Source organism: Chiloscyllium plagiosum, chromosome 10 (assembly GCF_004010195.1).
Source record: "Chiloscyllium plagiosum isolate BGI_BamShark_2017 chromosome 10, ASM401019v2, whole genome shotgun sequence".
Classification (NCBI taxonomy): Eukaryota; Metazoa; Chordata; class Chondrichthyes; order Orectolobiformes; family Hemiscylliidae; genus Chiloscyllium; species Chiloscyllium plagiosum.
The window spans coordinates 89,872,981-89,888,463 of NC_057719.1; the positions used below are offsets into that span (position 1 = coordinate 89,872,981).

General features: G+C 41.6%; 1 protein-coding gene and 1 long non-coding RNA gene across 3 annotated transcripts in view; one reads left to right on the top strand and one right to left on the bottom strand.

Moving 5' to 3' along the window:
- dpf3 (D4, zinc and double PHD fingers, family 3) overlaps nt 1-7,395 on the top strand; it is a 124,383-nt gene extending 116,988 nt beyond the window's left edge. For both annotated transcript variants that reach the window (XM_043698365.1, XM_043698366.1), the window contains 2 exons: nt 5,511-5,592; nt 6,343-7,395. In XM_043698365.1, coding sequence (XP_043554300.1) covers nt 5,511-5,592; nt 6,343-6,413 — 153 coding nt within the window. In that variant the 3' untranslated portion in view covers nt 6,414-7,395. The remainder of the gene's footprint in view (nt 1-5,510; nt 5,593-6,342) is intronic.
- Nucleotides 7,396-12,123: 4,728 nt separating this feature from the next.
- Nucleotides 12,124-15,483, bottom strand: LOC122553891. Its single transcript, XR_006312866.1, has 2 exons — nt 15,222-15,483; nt 12,124-12,545 (listed from the first exon to the last, which is right to left on the bottom strand). It is a non-coding gene; the product is annotated as an uncharacterized LOC122553891 (long non-coding RNA).

A 15,483-nucleotide genomic window follows, 5' to 3' on the forward strand; every position in this document is an offset into this window, starting at 1 on the left:
TGCCATCTGACCTGCTATGCTTTTCCAGTATCACTCTAATCTTGACTCTAGTATGTTCTTCGGCTACCTTTCCCACAGTGTACAAGTCCACAAATTTTGGTGTTGTCTGGTAACGTACTATTCACACCACCTACATTTCCATCCAGATGATTTATATATGTTACAAACAACACAGGCAGAACACTGGTCACAGAGAAACACACCTCCACAACTGCATTCTGATCAAGCCAACTTTGCATCCAACTTAATACTCACCATGAATCCCATGCGAATTAATCTTCTGGACCATCCTCCCATGAGGGACCTTATCACATGCTTTAGTAAAGTCCACATAAACAGCATACTTTCATCAATCATAAAGTTAAAAATCACACAACATCAGGTTATAGTCCAACAGGTTTAATTGTGCAACCACCTGATGAAGGAGCAGCACTCTGAAAGCGAGCGCTTCCAATTAACCCTGTTGGACTATAACCTGGTATTGTGTGATTTTTAACTTTGTACAACCCAGTCCAACACCGGCATCTCCAATTCATCAATCATCTTCACTACATCCTCAAAACACACAGTTTGGGAGCCAAACTGCACAAAGAGATGCTGACTATCCCTAGTAAGTCCGTCCTTTTCCAAATGTGATGAAATCCTGTCCCTATGAATCTTCTCCAATAATTTCCCCACCACTGATGTAAGGCTCATCAATCTATAATTTCCTGGATTACCCTTCATAAACAAAGGGACAATATTGGCTATTTTCCAGTATTTTGGAATAAGAAGATACAAAGATTTCTGTTAAGGTTCCAACAATCTCATCACTTAACTCCCTCAGTATCCTGAGAGAGATCCCATCAGGCCCTGGAGACTTAACTGCTATAATGTTCTTCAAGGCATAGTACACTACTTTCTTAATATCAAAGTACCCTAGAATATCAATGTCCCTCTCCCTAATCTTGCCGTCACCCATGTCCTCCTCCTTGGTGAATACCAAAGTACTCATTAACAACCTCATCCACTTCTTCTGGCTACATGCATAAATTTCCTCCTTTTGTCTGAGTAGATCTACCCTTTCCATAACTAACCTCTTGCTCCTAATGTATGCCTTAGTATTCTCCTTAATCCTACTTATCAAGGACATTTCATGACTCCTTTAGCCCACCTAGTTCCTTGTTTAAGTTCTTTCTTGCTTCCTTTATATTCCTCAATGGCCTTGTCTGATTAGTTTCCTAAACCTTACATAGACTTCTCATTTTCCTTTTGACTAAACTTTCAATACCTCTTGTCATCCAGGGTTCCCAAATCTTGCTATCTTTTTCTTTCATCCTCACTGGAATGTATCCGGAACTCAGATCACTGGCCTTTAAAAGACTCCCACATAACAGATGTGGATTTACTCCTCAGCCACCCCCAAATTAATTTCTCCTGCCTAATACTGTTGCAATTAACATTTCCAGAATGTAACACTTACACCCAAGAACCAGTCTTATCCCAAAATGCTTCCCCACTGAAAAATCCATCATCTGGCCAGCTCATTCCTAATACAAAGTCTAGTACAGCCGCATTCCTAGTTGGACTATCTGTATGTTGTTCCAAGAAACCCTCCAACCTAACGAATGCTGCCCCATCTAAACCCCTATTAATAAGGAAATCCCAGTCAATATTGGGTAAGTTAAAATCGCACATTACAACAACCCTACTTTTACATCTTCCCACAGTCTGCCTACATCCTTTAGCTCCTGCTGGCTATCCAGGGTTCCTAAATCTTGCCATCCCATCATTGTGATAGCACGTTTCTCATTCCTGAGGGGCGGCCTGGTGGCTCAGTGGTTAGCACTGCTGCCTCACAGCACCAGGGGCCTGAATTCGATTCCACTCTCAGGCAACTATCTGTGTGGAGTTTGCGCATTGTCCCAGTGTTTGCGTGGTTTTTCTCCAGGTGGTCTGGTTTTCTCCCACAGTCCAAAAATGTGCGGGCTAGGTGGATTACCCATGCTAAATTGCCCCATGGTGTCCAGAGATGTGCAGGGCAGGTGGATTATCCATGGGAAGTGCAGGGTTACAGGGATAGAGTAGGCAGCTAGGTGTTGGTGGGACCCTCTTCAGACAATGTGTACTTAATGGGCAGAATGCCCTGTTTCCATACTAGGGATTCTAGGATTCTACCCATATGACTTTGTTGGATGAGCCCTTCAAGATGTCCTCTCTTCATACAACTGTGACATTCTCCTTAATCAGTAATACAATTCCCCCATGCTTTTATGGCTACAACATCACAGTTCCATGCTCAGCTCCCTTAACTGTTACACTTTTTTGCATTAACATAAACACACTTCAGACTGCCAGTCCTGCCATTTTCTTTAACCTGGCCTGCCTGTTCTTCCTCTTGTACTTGCATGACTTAACCTCTGCCTTCTCCTCAATCACTCCACATTCTAACCTATTGCTGAAGCCCTTTGTCCTACACCATGCATTCAACTATATTATCTTCCTATTTCTGGCCTCAACTAGCACATGACACAGGGAATAAATCCTTCCAACATATGATTCTATTTTTTTCTCTTCTGGATCATTTCTCATCACACCGAAATTTTCTTTCTCCAAGTTAATTATTCATGTTCTGGATTGCCCTTTTTCAGTAGTCAGCCTAAACCTCATGATTCTGTGATCACTGTTCCGTAAATATTATTCTACTGACACTTATCCACTTGGTCCACCTAATTCCTGTTGACCAGGTCTATCAGTGCCTCCTTCCTTGGTGGATTGAACACATACTAGGTTAGAAGATTTACCCTAATACACTTGAGGAATTCTTGAGGAACTCTGCCCCTTATGCTACTACTATCTCAGTCTGTATTTTGATAATTAAAGTCTCTCATTATAACTAATCAATACTGCTACTGCGCCCCATTTTCCTTTGCTGCCTTTCCTGGGCATCATCTATCCAGAAATATTTAGTTTCTAGCCCTGTCCTTCTTTGAGCCAGATCCCTTATAGCCACTACATCATATTTCCACATGGTAATGTGTGCCTGTAAATCACCAATCTCATTTACCATAGCCCATGCATTCACAAAAGTCACAGTAACCTTGATTTAGACTTTATTACTTGTTTCATTACTCTTAATTGCACTTAATAGCTTGTTTCCTGCTGTAGAGCTATTTACCTCCAGTATACTCTGATTTCACTTGCTGCTTTCCACACATCTGCCCTGTCAGTTTTGCAGCATTGTGCACTTTTTCAATTTGATTTCCCCCTTAATTGCCTTAGACTTGAATAGTGCATCCTCCTCAGAGTCTTTTTTTTTAAAATGCTGGCCATTCTTTCTTGACTGTCTTGCCTCTTAACCTCGTAGAGTCCTACAGCACAGAGACAGGCCCTTTGGCCCAAGCTGGTTCAAGCTAACCAAAAGGGGCGGAACGGTCGCTCAGTGGTTAGCATTGCTGCCTCACAGTGCCAGGGTCCCAGGTTCGATTCCAGCCTTGGGCAACTGTCTGTGTGGAGTTTGCACATTCTCCCCATGTCTGCGTGGGTTTCCTCCAGGTGTTCCGGTTTCCTCCCACATTCTAAAGATGTGCAGGTCAGATGAATTGGCCATGCTAAATTGTCCGTAGTTGTTAGGTGTATTAGTCAGAGGGGGGTAGGTTACTCTTCAGAGGGTCGGTGTGGACTTGTTGGGCCGAAGGGCCTGTTTCCATATTGTAGGGAATCTAATCTAATCTAAAAAAAGTCCATCCACGCTAACCCCATTTCCCTGCACTTTTGACCCATATTCTTCTAAGTTGAGAATGTGGTGCTGACAAAGCACAGCAGGTCAGGCAGCATTCCTGGAGCAGGAGGATTGACATTTCAGGCAAAAGCCCTTTATCAGAAAAGTCCTTCATCATCATCATCTATCGAGAAATATTTCAGTTCTAGCCTGAAACATTGATTCTCCTGCTCCTTGGATGCTGCCTGACCTACTGTGCTTTTCCAGCACCACACTCTCGACTCTGTTCTCCAGAATCTGCAGTCCTCACTTTCTCCATATTCGCTTAAATCTTTCCTATCCATATATTTATCCAAATGCCTTTTAAATATTTTAATGTATCCTCCTCAACCATTTCCACCGGCAGCTCATTTCACATGCACACCACCTTCTGTGTATAATAAAAAGCTGCCCCTCAGGTTCCCTTTATTCTTTCCCCTCTGACCTTAAACTGATTCCCTCCAGCCCTTGATTTCCCAACCCTAGGGAAAAGACTAAGTGCATTCACCCTCTCCATGCTGCTCATGATCTTATACATTTCTATAAGATCCCCCCTCAATCTCTTAAGCTGTAAAGAAAAAGTCCTAGCTTGGTCAACCTCTCCCTATAACTCAGACCCTTGAGTCCTGGCAACTTCCCAACTTTTATACTCAGTCCCCTGACTGATGAAGGCCAGTGTGCCAAAAGCCTTCTTCACTGCCCTGTCTACCTGTGACTCCACCTTCAGAGAACCGTGCACCTGAACTCCAAGATCCCTCTATTCCAATACACTCCTTAAGGTCCTACCATTCACCATCATATTCTTACCTTGATTTGACTTTCCAAAATGCAAGATCTCACACTTATCTATATTAAACTCCATTTGTCATTCCTCAGCCCACTTCCCCAGCTGGTCGAGATCCTGCTGCAATTTCTGATAACCTTGCTCACTGTCCACAATACTGCCTATTTTAGTGTCATCTGTAAATCATGCCTTGTACATTCTCATCCAAATCATTGATGTAGATAACAAACAGTTATGGACTCAGCACCTATTTTCTCAATTCACTGTAGCCAGTTGTCATACCTCTTAACTTGCTTTTATTTAGGTTTAAAGATGCTGTTTTGGCCCACATTTTTCATCCTGAAACAAACGTGACATTCTTTGTTATGATCGTTCTTGCCTAGAGTATCTCTAACTCTGAGATTAAGTAAACTTGCCTCTTTACAGATTACCATGTATAAAGTAGCTTGCTACCTAGTTGGTTTCAGTATGTGTTGTTCTAAATACACTCTTGCCACCTTCTCTAGGCTAGCTGTATTAATTTGTCCACTCTTAAAAGAAGATTAACATCACCTTCAATTATTGCACTAACTTTTAATGAGCGCCCAGTATTTCTTAATTTATACTGGGGCCTACAGTGTATCTACTAATCTCACCAGTGACATCTTTCCTTTGCTATGTCTTATTTCTACCCAAACTGATTGTACATTTTGAACCAAGATTATTTCTCAGGATGGTATTGAGCTCATGCTTTAACTACAGAGCGACTCCACCTCCTTCCCCTTTCCCTTTCTTTTTATCTTTCTGAAATTCAAACGCACCTTGATCAAGGCTAAAAACTGAATATCCATTTTTATTACTCTTGCTCCTAATGGCTCTTGAAATGAAAATATGAACTTTGCAAAACGTTAGTGTTTTAGTAATTCTTTAACACAGTTTTTACACCAGCGTAAATGTTTGTTTTTGTCGATGTATTTTATAAATGGAATTCTCGTTTTTATTTTCCAGGACCAGTTATTGTTTTGTGATGACTGTGATCGTGGCTATCACATGTACTGTCTAAACCCACCAATGGCACAGCCTCCAGAAGGTAGAGTATTACCCTGATGAGCAAGACTTGCTTGTAAAAATCATTAGATGTCTTTGTCTCTGAAGTGAGCTCTCATTTCCTTGCTTGACTCAACTGAGTGTTGTCACCTCAATGTGGACGCATTGGTTTTCTCCATTTGTCTTCCAAAGTTCCCATGCAATATCAGTTTCTGTCCTTGCCCCATTTTTTCAATATCAAGTGAATTCTCTTTTAACATCTTTTTTTTAAATTTGCTCTTGTGAATGAGTGTTGTTGGGAAGTTCAGCCTTTGTTGCCCATCCCTCCTTCCTCTTGAGAAACATTCAGTAAACGTGACTGGAATAAAGTGATGCTGATGCCATTGGATCTCCTTTTACACTGTTTCCACATGCAATAGATTGGCTGTGTAAAGCACTAAGATCTTTCTGCTTTGTTGCAGTCTGGAGGTCTGGTAGTTCATATCACTGCACTGTCTGCCTGTATATGGCATTATGACTGGATTTGACTTTGTCAGTCCCTGATATATACCCACACAGGTGGTGAGTCAATGCAAGAAACTTGACTGTTATTTTCAGTCTTAGAATCATCAAGTGCCCTGTAGCCATAACCAACTTGGTTGAACCAATTACTGCGAGCTGCACTGGGAGTTTATGTTTGTGAATGGTGTGTGATACTGTGAGCTGTACTGGGAGTTTTGCTTGAGTGATTTGTGATACTGAGGCCTGCACTGAGAGTTTGGATTTTAAATGCTACATTCTTTCCAACCTGCAGGAAGCTGGAGTTGCCACTTGTGCCTGAAACAACTGAAGGAAAAGGCTTCTGGTTATGTGAACAAACCCTGATTTAGTGTCATCATTTTTTTAAAACATATATATATATATATTTTTAAGATTAGTTTTATTTAGGTGCATGTGATCAGTGTTCAACATGTTTGCACGGTGGAGCTAAAAGAAAATGAACCTGTTTTTGTTTCATTCATTGAAGCAAAGTAAACCATTGGTCATCTAGCACATATTTCAATGCTGCAATCAACCCAGGTCTGCTTCTTGTCAGCTGCCATTAGGTGTCAATGTTATGGCCAGTAAATATTCAGTTTTAAAATATTCAGTGTTTAAAATTTGCTGTGGTTACATTTTAACATGACTTTAATCCTCCATTTCCTAGGTTTTCATTCACTTTAACTTTAAAAGACATGTGGTCACCACAATATTTTACAGAATTCCATGATTTTTGATGATTTAGTAACTGGAATGACTTCTCAAATTCCAGTTTTAACGAAGACTGCGAAAATCTGCCAAGTATTATTTCTTCTATAACATGGAGTTTTACAAAACAATTGAAAAACGCAATCAAAATGTTCATACTGATACTTGTTTATTAATGCAGATACATTTCAACAAAACAAACTTAAGTGTGTAATCCATAAAACCTTTCAAATATAAATGTTAACCACGTGTTGCTACTAGCAAACGCCATTCTAAAACCAAAAGCCAATTCTAAACACTGATTATTTTAATACTCTACACTACAGATAAAAGCCTCAGTGTTATTTTAAACTTGAAAGCTTTACATTTCAACAGCATTAGTATTTTTATATATCTTCTTTATGAACCTTAAAAACTGTCTTTATTTTCTTAATAGGCTGCCGATCCATTTATGTTTGTATATATGATAAACAGTGATTGCAGAGGGTATTTATGGGTCTTTTTGTATTGTTCAGAGGGGACCTACAATATGATCCTTCTCTGCTGTTTCATTCCTACACACCTCTACACTCTAAGATAAGCTGCTGAAAATCCCGTCAGTCTTTAAATAGTGAGCATTTCTGTGCTTTAGCGCCATTTCTTAGTGAGTTAAGAGAAGCCAATAATCCAGAATATTAGCATGTCCTCAACAGTATTTTTGCCTAATACAAATGTGAAAATAGTGTTAGTTCAAAGATGTTTATATCCTTGACACAGCCTTTCAACATACTTTCTTGTTGTTGTAGACCAGGAATTGGGAACACTGTGGGATGTATTGGGAGTGCTGCGCTGTCAAAGAAGTCTTCTTTCAAATGAGATGTTAAACTGTTTGTGCTGGTCAAGGAAATGATCCAATGGTCAGTATCAAAAGGCCAGCCAAGTTCTGATGTCTTAACTGATGCTTAGCTCTCGATCAGCATCACAAAATCAGACGATCTGATCATTATCACATTGCTCTTTGTGGAAACTTGCTGTGCATGCTTTGGGTGCTATAAGGTCATGTAATATTACATGATGTAGACTGTACCTCTTCCTATGATGTACACTGTCTGATTAGCATTTCATTGTTAGAATTAATCAATTAAACTACCAAATGAATTATCCAAAAAATTCATGTTGAAGCCTCCCCCCCCCCCTCAAATATTGCCATTCTTGTCTTCTCACTCACTTGTAACAAATCACAGAATTGTGAACAATTCCTTACACGGTGCTACTGAGTCAGTTGTAATGTTGAAATCAGTCTGCTCAGATGAAGTTACAAACTTTACTGGATGAAAACGGCAATTCGATTTAGATTACCACAGAACTGGTAGTATGGGTTGCACTTTGGGTATGGAAGCTCTTGCTGCTTATAATGCTGCCTCATTACCAAGGTTGACCCTGACTAATTTAGGAGTTTAATTATTCTGTTAGGTAGCACCACAGTGAAACTCCAGCAGACCTCCAGTCTGGGCTCTAGTTGGTGTCTTAAGGCAATTAAAGAAAATCGATGCAAATTTTGTGAGGTGCCAAAGAGGTTCCCCAAAAACCCTCACTGCTGTGTTGCTAATGAATGTTCTTTATGCCTGCAATATCTTTGATAAAAGATTACTAGATGTAGACCCTACTTAATTGCCAGGCTCAATTATAGTACTTCTCAATTTTATTTATTCATTCATGGGATGAGTGCATTGCTGGCCAGCATTTATTGCCATCCCTGATCGTCCAAGAGGGCAGTTGAGTCCACCACATTGCTGTGGGTCTGGAGTTACCTGTAGGCCATACCAGGTATATATGGTAGTTTCCTTCCCTGAAAGACATTAGTAACCCAGAAAGGTTTTTCCTGACCATCGACAATCGATTTGTGGTCATCATGCAGCACCTAATTTCAGATTTTTATTGGATTCAAATTCCACCATCTGCCATGGCAGGATTCAAACTGGGACTGCCAGATCATTACCTGGGTCTGTGGATTGACAGTCTAGTGATTATGTGTTCCTCTTTGGTGTCTGCAAAGTTGATTTTTTTACTTGTATCTTAATGGCATGTGATCATTGATGGCTGGACCACCATTTATTGCTGATCCTAATTGCCTTGATAAATGTGGTGAGGATCCTTCTTAGAGTCTTGCAAACCATGTGATGTAGATACACCCACAGTACTGTTAGTGTAGGGATTTTGACCAGGTGATTCTGAAAAAAAATGGCAATATTTTTCCAGATCAGGATGATGTGTGGCTTGGAAGGGAACATGCAACTGGTGGTGTTCCCACGTATCTGCTGCCCTTGTCCTTCTGGATAGTAGAGGCTGCAATGTTGAAAGATGCAATTGAACAAGCCTTGGTGAATTGTTTTAAGTGTATTTGTAGATCCTTTGGAGTCAAAGGGAGTGGAAGTTGAAGATGGCAGTACCAGATAAGTGGGTTGCGTTGCTCTGGATGAATTTGAGTTCCTTGCATGTAATAGAGCTGCATCCATCTAGGCAATCCTGACCTTCTCTATGAAAATTCAAGATGGGAAATAAATAAATAATATGTAATGCAATGGCCAACAAGTAAAAAGAATCACCAGCTAACATCTCTATTTGTGAACTGATGGAAGTTATTCTGAGACCTTAGAAGGGGGGATTTGTAACCCCATGTCTCCTTTTTAATCTGGTATATAAGTGACCAGCCAGGTTTTGAGCTTCGGGAAGCCTGTCAGCTAAATGGAGGTGAGGGATTGCTGCTTTGGAGGTAAGTGCTTTTGAAAGTGTAAGGTCATTTGTGTTCTGAAGAAGAGAATGCTAGCAGAGCAGGCTGGACTCGAAGTATGACCTACTACTCCCAGAGCTTATTCAGTTAGGATTGTTGACTTGATGCCAATCCAACAAGTTTCAGAAGACCCCAGGTCAGACAATGGACATTAAATCAGCCTTTCCCAATTGAGCAACAATGCAGGTATGACACCAATAACTCTGATTACCTGTACTGAATAGAAGGATCATATGGTCTGTTTGATTAATTTGTCCACTTATTGATATTTTGGTCTTCTCTGCTGTGTCATAGTTATAGAGTTGTACAGCACGGATACAGGCCCTTCATTCTAAGTCATCCATGCCAATCAGATATACTAAATCAATGTAGCCCCATTTGCCACCATTTGGCCCGTGTCCCTTGGATCCCATCCTATTTCTGCACCCATCTAGATGCCTTTTAAATGTTGTAATTGCACCAGCCTCCACCACTTCCTGCTGCAGCTCATCCATACATGCACCACCCGTTGTCCTGTAGGTCCCTTTTTAAATTGTTTCCCTCTCACCTTAAACTTATGGCCCTTGGTTTTGGACTCCCCTACCCTGGGAAAAAGACATTGATTGGGTGACTATCCAATGTCCGTCATGATTTTATAAACCTCCATAAGGGTCACCCTTAAGCCTCCGATGCTTTAGGGAAAATAGCCCCAGTCTATTCAGCCTCTCCCTATAGTCCAAACTCTCCAACTTCGGCAACATCCTTGTAAATCTTTTCTGCAGTTTTTCAAGTTTAGCAATATCTTTCAGAAAGCAGGGAGACCAGAACTGAATGCTGTATTCCAAAAGTGGTCTAACCAATGTCCTGCACAGCCATAATATGACACCCCAAATTGTAAACTCAATGTACTGTCTAATAAAGGCATGTGTACAAAATGCCACCTTCACGACCCTGTCTACCTTTGACTCCACCTTCAAAAACAAATTATGACCCTTAACCCCAAGGTCTCTTTGGCCCTGATTTGTCTTACCACAATGCAACATCTCACATGTATCTAAAACTCCATCTGCCACTCCTCAGTCAATTGGCCCATCTGACTCTGAGATACCCTTGGTTTACAGTTCCCAGGCTTCTCCTTACAGTCTTTCTTAAATAAAGGCACACCATTAGCCACCCTCCAATCTTCTGGCACCTCACCCGTGGCTGTAGATGACACAAATATCTCAGCTAAAGGCCCCACAATTTCTTACCAGGTTTTCCCACAATGTCCTGGGTGACATCCTGGAGTTTAATTTACCTTTATGCTTTTTTAAGACCTCTTCTGTAATGTGATCTGTGTTTTCATGACATCAATATTTGTTTCCCTCAGTTCCCTAGCTTCCATGTCTTTTCCCCACAGTAAATACTGATTAAAATTTAGAAGTACAATAATTTGGTCAGTGCTACTGCAGTCAGGTGTCTGGCTTTTCTGTCAGGACAGTTTATTGTGCTCTTTAAATCAGGCTCCCACATCCAAGTTTCAGTTGAACAGTTGCTGATATCAGAGGATTGGGAGGTGCGGGGAACCTGGTTATGAAGTAGATAGGAGCAACTCGGTGAATGTGAGTAGTTTTTATTACCTTTCATGCGGAGCAGGAGCAGTTTTCCTTTCAGTTCCACCATTACAAACTGATCACTCGATGCAACTTGCAGATTTCTCTCCCCTCCACCCCAAACCCCCACCGCCACCACCTTGTTAAAATATTGGTCATTTTGTTGTAGGTTTTGCTACGTGACTCTAAGGAGCCCCAAAGGACCATAAGAATCTTTCCATGATGTTTTAAATAAAGACAGTTAGTTATGTTATAGATTAGGGTAACTACCCTGTAAGAGTGAGGTATGGTGAGGAGATCAGCTTCCATTAAACTACCACATCCAACATAAAGATTGGACCTACACTGCCGGCCTTATTTTGCACCCCACTCTAGTCATCTAGCCAGTTGATCTAACTAACCACTGCTTGACTTAGATTCCAGCTCAAAGCATGAAGGCTATTTATTTGGTAAGGATTGGGATGAAGGAAAAGCGTTATGCTGTCTTGTTCCTGAGCTTCAAAATAATCTGCTGCCGTAACAGTACTTACAATAGTGTCACTACAATTGCTAAAGAGTATATTCTCCAGTGGAAACACCTTTTGCATGAACCTTAACATTGCATATGGCAATTTAGATTCATTATTTTGTTTGGTCAAGCTATTGTTTGTTTCTGAAAATGAAAGTTAATTCAGTGCTGTCCTTACAGCTGCTGTCTGAAACAGGATCACTGGTAATGGATAGCAAACGTTTTCAACTGAAGTATAACTGAAGGAGTTTTCTTTTGAATGTCCGTTATAAACGACCATTTGTCTGTCTTTTTGTTTGTCTAGTAATACTTATTTTGTATGACATTACTTTTGTAACCTGAATATCCAATGGAATAAAGTCACAAATGTTTGGTGTCACATGAGATAGATATTGTTCGAGATACCCTGTCGTTCTGTTAGTTACTTACAGTGCAGACAAACAGTACAGTGTGATATTATTATACAATTTTGGGAACTGCTGTTAAATGTCCACGCAGTTAATTGAATATGTAATTTAATGGGTTGTTTCTTCCTAAAGAAAATTCATGTATAAACTATAGTTTGCAAAGAAAAACAATCATAAGTAATACATATGTTTCTTAATTCTTCAAACTTGCAGCAATTCAAGATTTGTTTTCACAGTCCTTTTAACAAAGAAAAACCAAAGGATCCTTGGATTCTTTAAATCCTTTGGAAAAGGAAGGTCTATTCTTAATAGGCCCTTCTTATACAGAATGACCTTGTTGACTAACATTGGCCTGTCAGTTTAAGGTTTCATGGTTGCAGTTGATACCCAGCTTTGCCACACACTGACTTTTGGAGACCGACATGCTCAGTTGTGCCATAATATCCACTGTTGGTGATTCCGAGACTCTTGCTCCTCCTTCATGAACAATATAGCAAAGTGAATTGTCTGTTCCTGTTATACAGATCATGAGTAGAGATTGGTTAGGGTTGTTGCAGAACAAAAATAAAACTCTGGAAACAAAGATACAGGAGTGCAGATCATCACTGTGATGGAGGAGAGGATACTGGACATCATTGCCATACTGGAAATCATGACCATCAGGTGGGGCAGATTTTCCCCAAATCCTTCTCCATGCGTTTTTACTGATTTAAAATTGTAAAGGGTTCAAGGATGTATTTTGGAGAAATATGGGCCAGGAGCAGGCAACTGGGACTAGTTTAGGATTATGCTTAGTGTGGACTGGTTAGACTGAAGGGTCTGCTTCTGTGATTTATGACTCTGCGATGATGCCTCACCTCCCATCACTGTGTGTGCGGATTTCAAATACCCAGGAACTCAAGCCTGGCCGGGTGGTAGTTCAAGAAAAAAAGACTGAAAATAAAGATGTACTGGTTCTTACTATGATGCTGGTAGCCACCAGATCATTTACGGATACCATGCTCTTTAGAAGAGGGGTAGGCACTTGATGAGTGTGCTCTACAAACAGACTAAGAGAATGTAGTATCAGTACCAACTTGCTGGTAGGTGGTTGTACACTTGTTCTGCTGCAGAAGACTCGAATGAAGATTTTGGAGGGGTATGCTATCCACAATCTCATCACCTCAACCCCATCCTCCGCCTCAAACCTCATAGTTGCCCAACCCCAAACCACGTTTCTATCTCTTACCAAAATCCACAAAACTGACTGCCCTTGTCAACAGATTGTCTCTGCCTGCTCCTGCCCTGCCCCACTGAACTCATCTCTGCTTAACTCTGTCCTATTCCCCTTGGTCCAGGAACTCTCTACATATTTGAGATATCACCCATACCCTCCACCTCCTCCCCCTCAAATTTTTAATGGATGCACTTTCTAGGTGGTTGGCCCTTAGGGCACATCATATGATTATAGGGGTTAACTTCAATCGTCTTATGGACTCCGAGGTAGACAGGATGCCCAGAGGTCTCATGGGCATATCCCCGCAATCCAGACAACTGGTGGACCTGAGTGGGGAGTTGGGGCTGGTAGATGTGCGAAGATGTCTTCACCCTGAGAGTAAGGGCTTTACCTTCTTCTCTAACCCACACAGGTGCTACACTAGGATTGACATGTTTTTTGCCCTACCAGCCTTTTTGGATTCAGTGCTGTCTCGTAGAATTGGGAACATAGACTTTTCTGACCATACGGCAGTGTATTTGGAGGTTAAGGCCAGAGGCAATGGGACAGGCTCACAGCATTGGCGCATGGGTCTTTTACTCCTGAAGGACAGTAAATTTATTGAGTACTTCTCGCAAGAATTTAAACTTTTTTGGGATACTAATTCAGGTACTCAGTAACCCATCAGTGCTCTGTGAGAATGCCAAGACCTATGCAAGGGGTTTGATTCTTACTCGGTCACCCAGAAGCGGCAGAGGGGAGAGCAGCAGCATATGCTTGAGGCCCAGATAAAGGCAACATACTTTGACAGGCAATCTGTGACCAAGTTGCAGTGGATTACAACCCTCAGGGCTGCTCTGAACTCTGCGCTCACTCAGACAGCAAAGAGAGTGATCTCTTTTGCGAAACAGAATTTGTTCGAGTATGGTGATTATCCGGATAGATAACTAGCATATCTGGCCAGGAGGAAGCGTGCCCCCCAATCTATCATATCCATCAGACAGTGTGCTGGTACTCTTACTTGCGATTCCAAAGATTAACGCGGCATTTAGGAAATTCCGTTCTGAGTTGTACTGGTCGGAGGGCTGGTGAGGACAGGTTGGTGAAGGTGGAGTTCTTTTTTAAGAACTTGGACCTCCCAGGTGTAACTTCAGAGCAGGCGTCCCTTTTGGATATCCTTCTGACAATCCAAGTGATACAGGAGGTGGTGAGGCAGCTCCAAAGTGGTAATGCGCCCGGCCCGGATGGATTTCAGGACGAGTTTTATAAGGAGTTTATAAACATGCTGGCCGGGCCAATGTTGGACATGTACAATCATTCGTACAGTTAGGACTACCTCCCATCCTGTCTGAGAGAAGCTAATATCTCCCTTATTCTCAAGAGAGGGACAGCTCCAGAGGATTGTGCTTCGTACAGGCCCATATCACTGTTAAACGTGGATTTTAAAATTCTGTCGAAAAGGCTGGCACTGAGGTTGGTGAAGGTCTTGCCCTCTGTTGTAAAGGAGGACCAAAATGATTTTATTAAGGGTCACAGGTCCTCTAACAACATTAGAAGAGTACTCAACATGGTGCAGGTGTGCCAGCAAGGGTCGATTCTGAGCTTGGTAGTCTCCCTGGATGCAGAGAAAGCATTTGACTGGGTGGAGTGGCAGTACCTCTTTTATGTCCTTGGGACGGCCTTCGCCAGGTGGTGGCAGTATTATATAACGATCCTAAGGCAGTGGTTCTCACTAACAGCATAAGATTAAAACTGACAATTTTAGTATTGGTAGAGGTAGCCAACAAGGATGCCCTCTCTCACCGCTGCTGTCTATATGAGTGATTGAGCCGCTGGCAGAGACTATCCGGAGGGACCCCAATATAGTTGCCCCGGAGGTGAGATCAGGGGGGCATAAAATCATCCTTTATGCAGACAACGTTCTTCTTTTTCGATCTAACCTGACCATATCTGTGCCCCATTTAATACAAAAGATGAATTTATTTAGCTCTTACACGGGGTATAAAATCCGTTTTATGAAGTCGGAGGCCAAGCCTGTGGAAGTCTTGTCAGATTACCCGATCTTGGGGATGGAACCGAATTCCCTTTCAGGTGGTCACAGGGAGGTTTCCTGTATTTAGACATTTTTATTACTCCGGCCTTTGATCAATTGCTGGAGAAGATAAGATAGGACCTTTAGTGTTGGGAGGCTTTACACCGACACCACTCCCCACCTTTTCCTCTGCTACATTGATGACTGCATTGGTGCAACCTTGT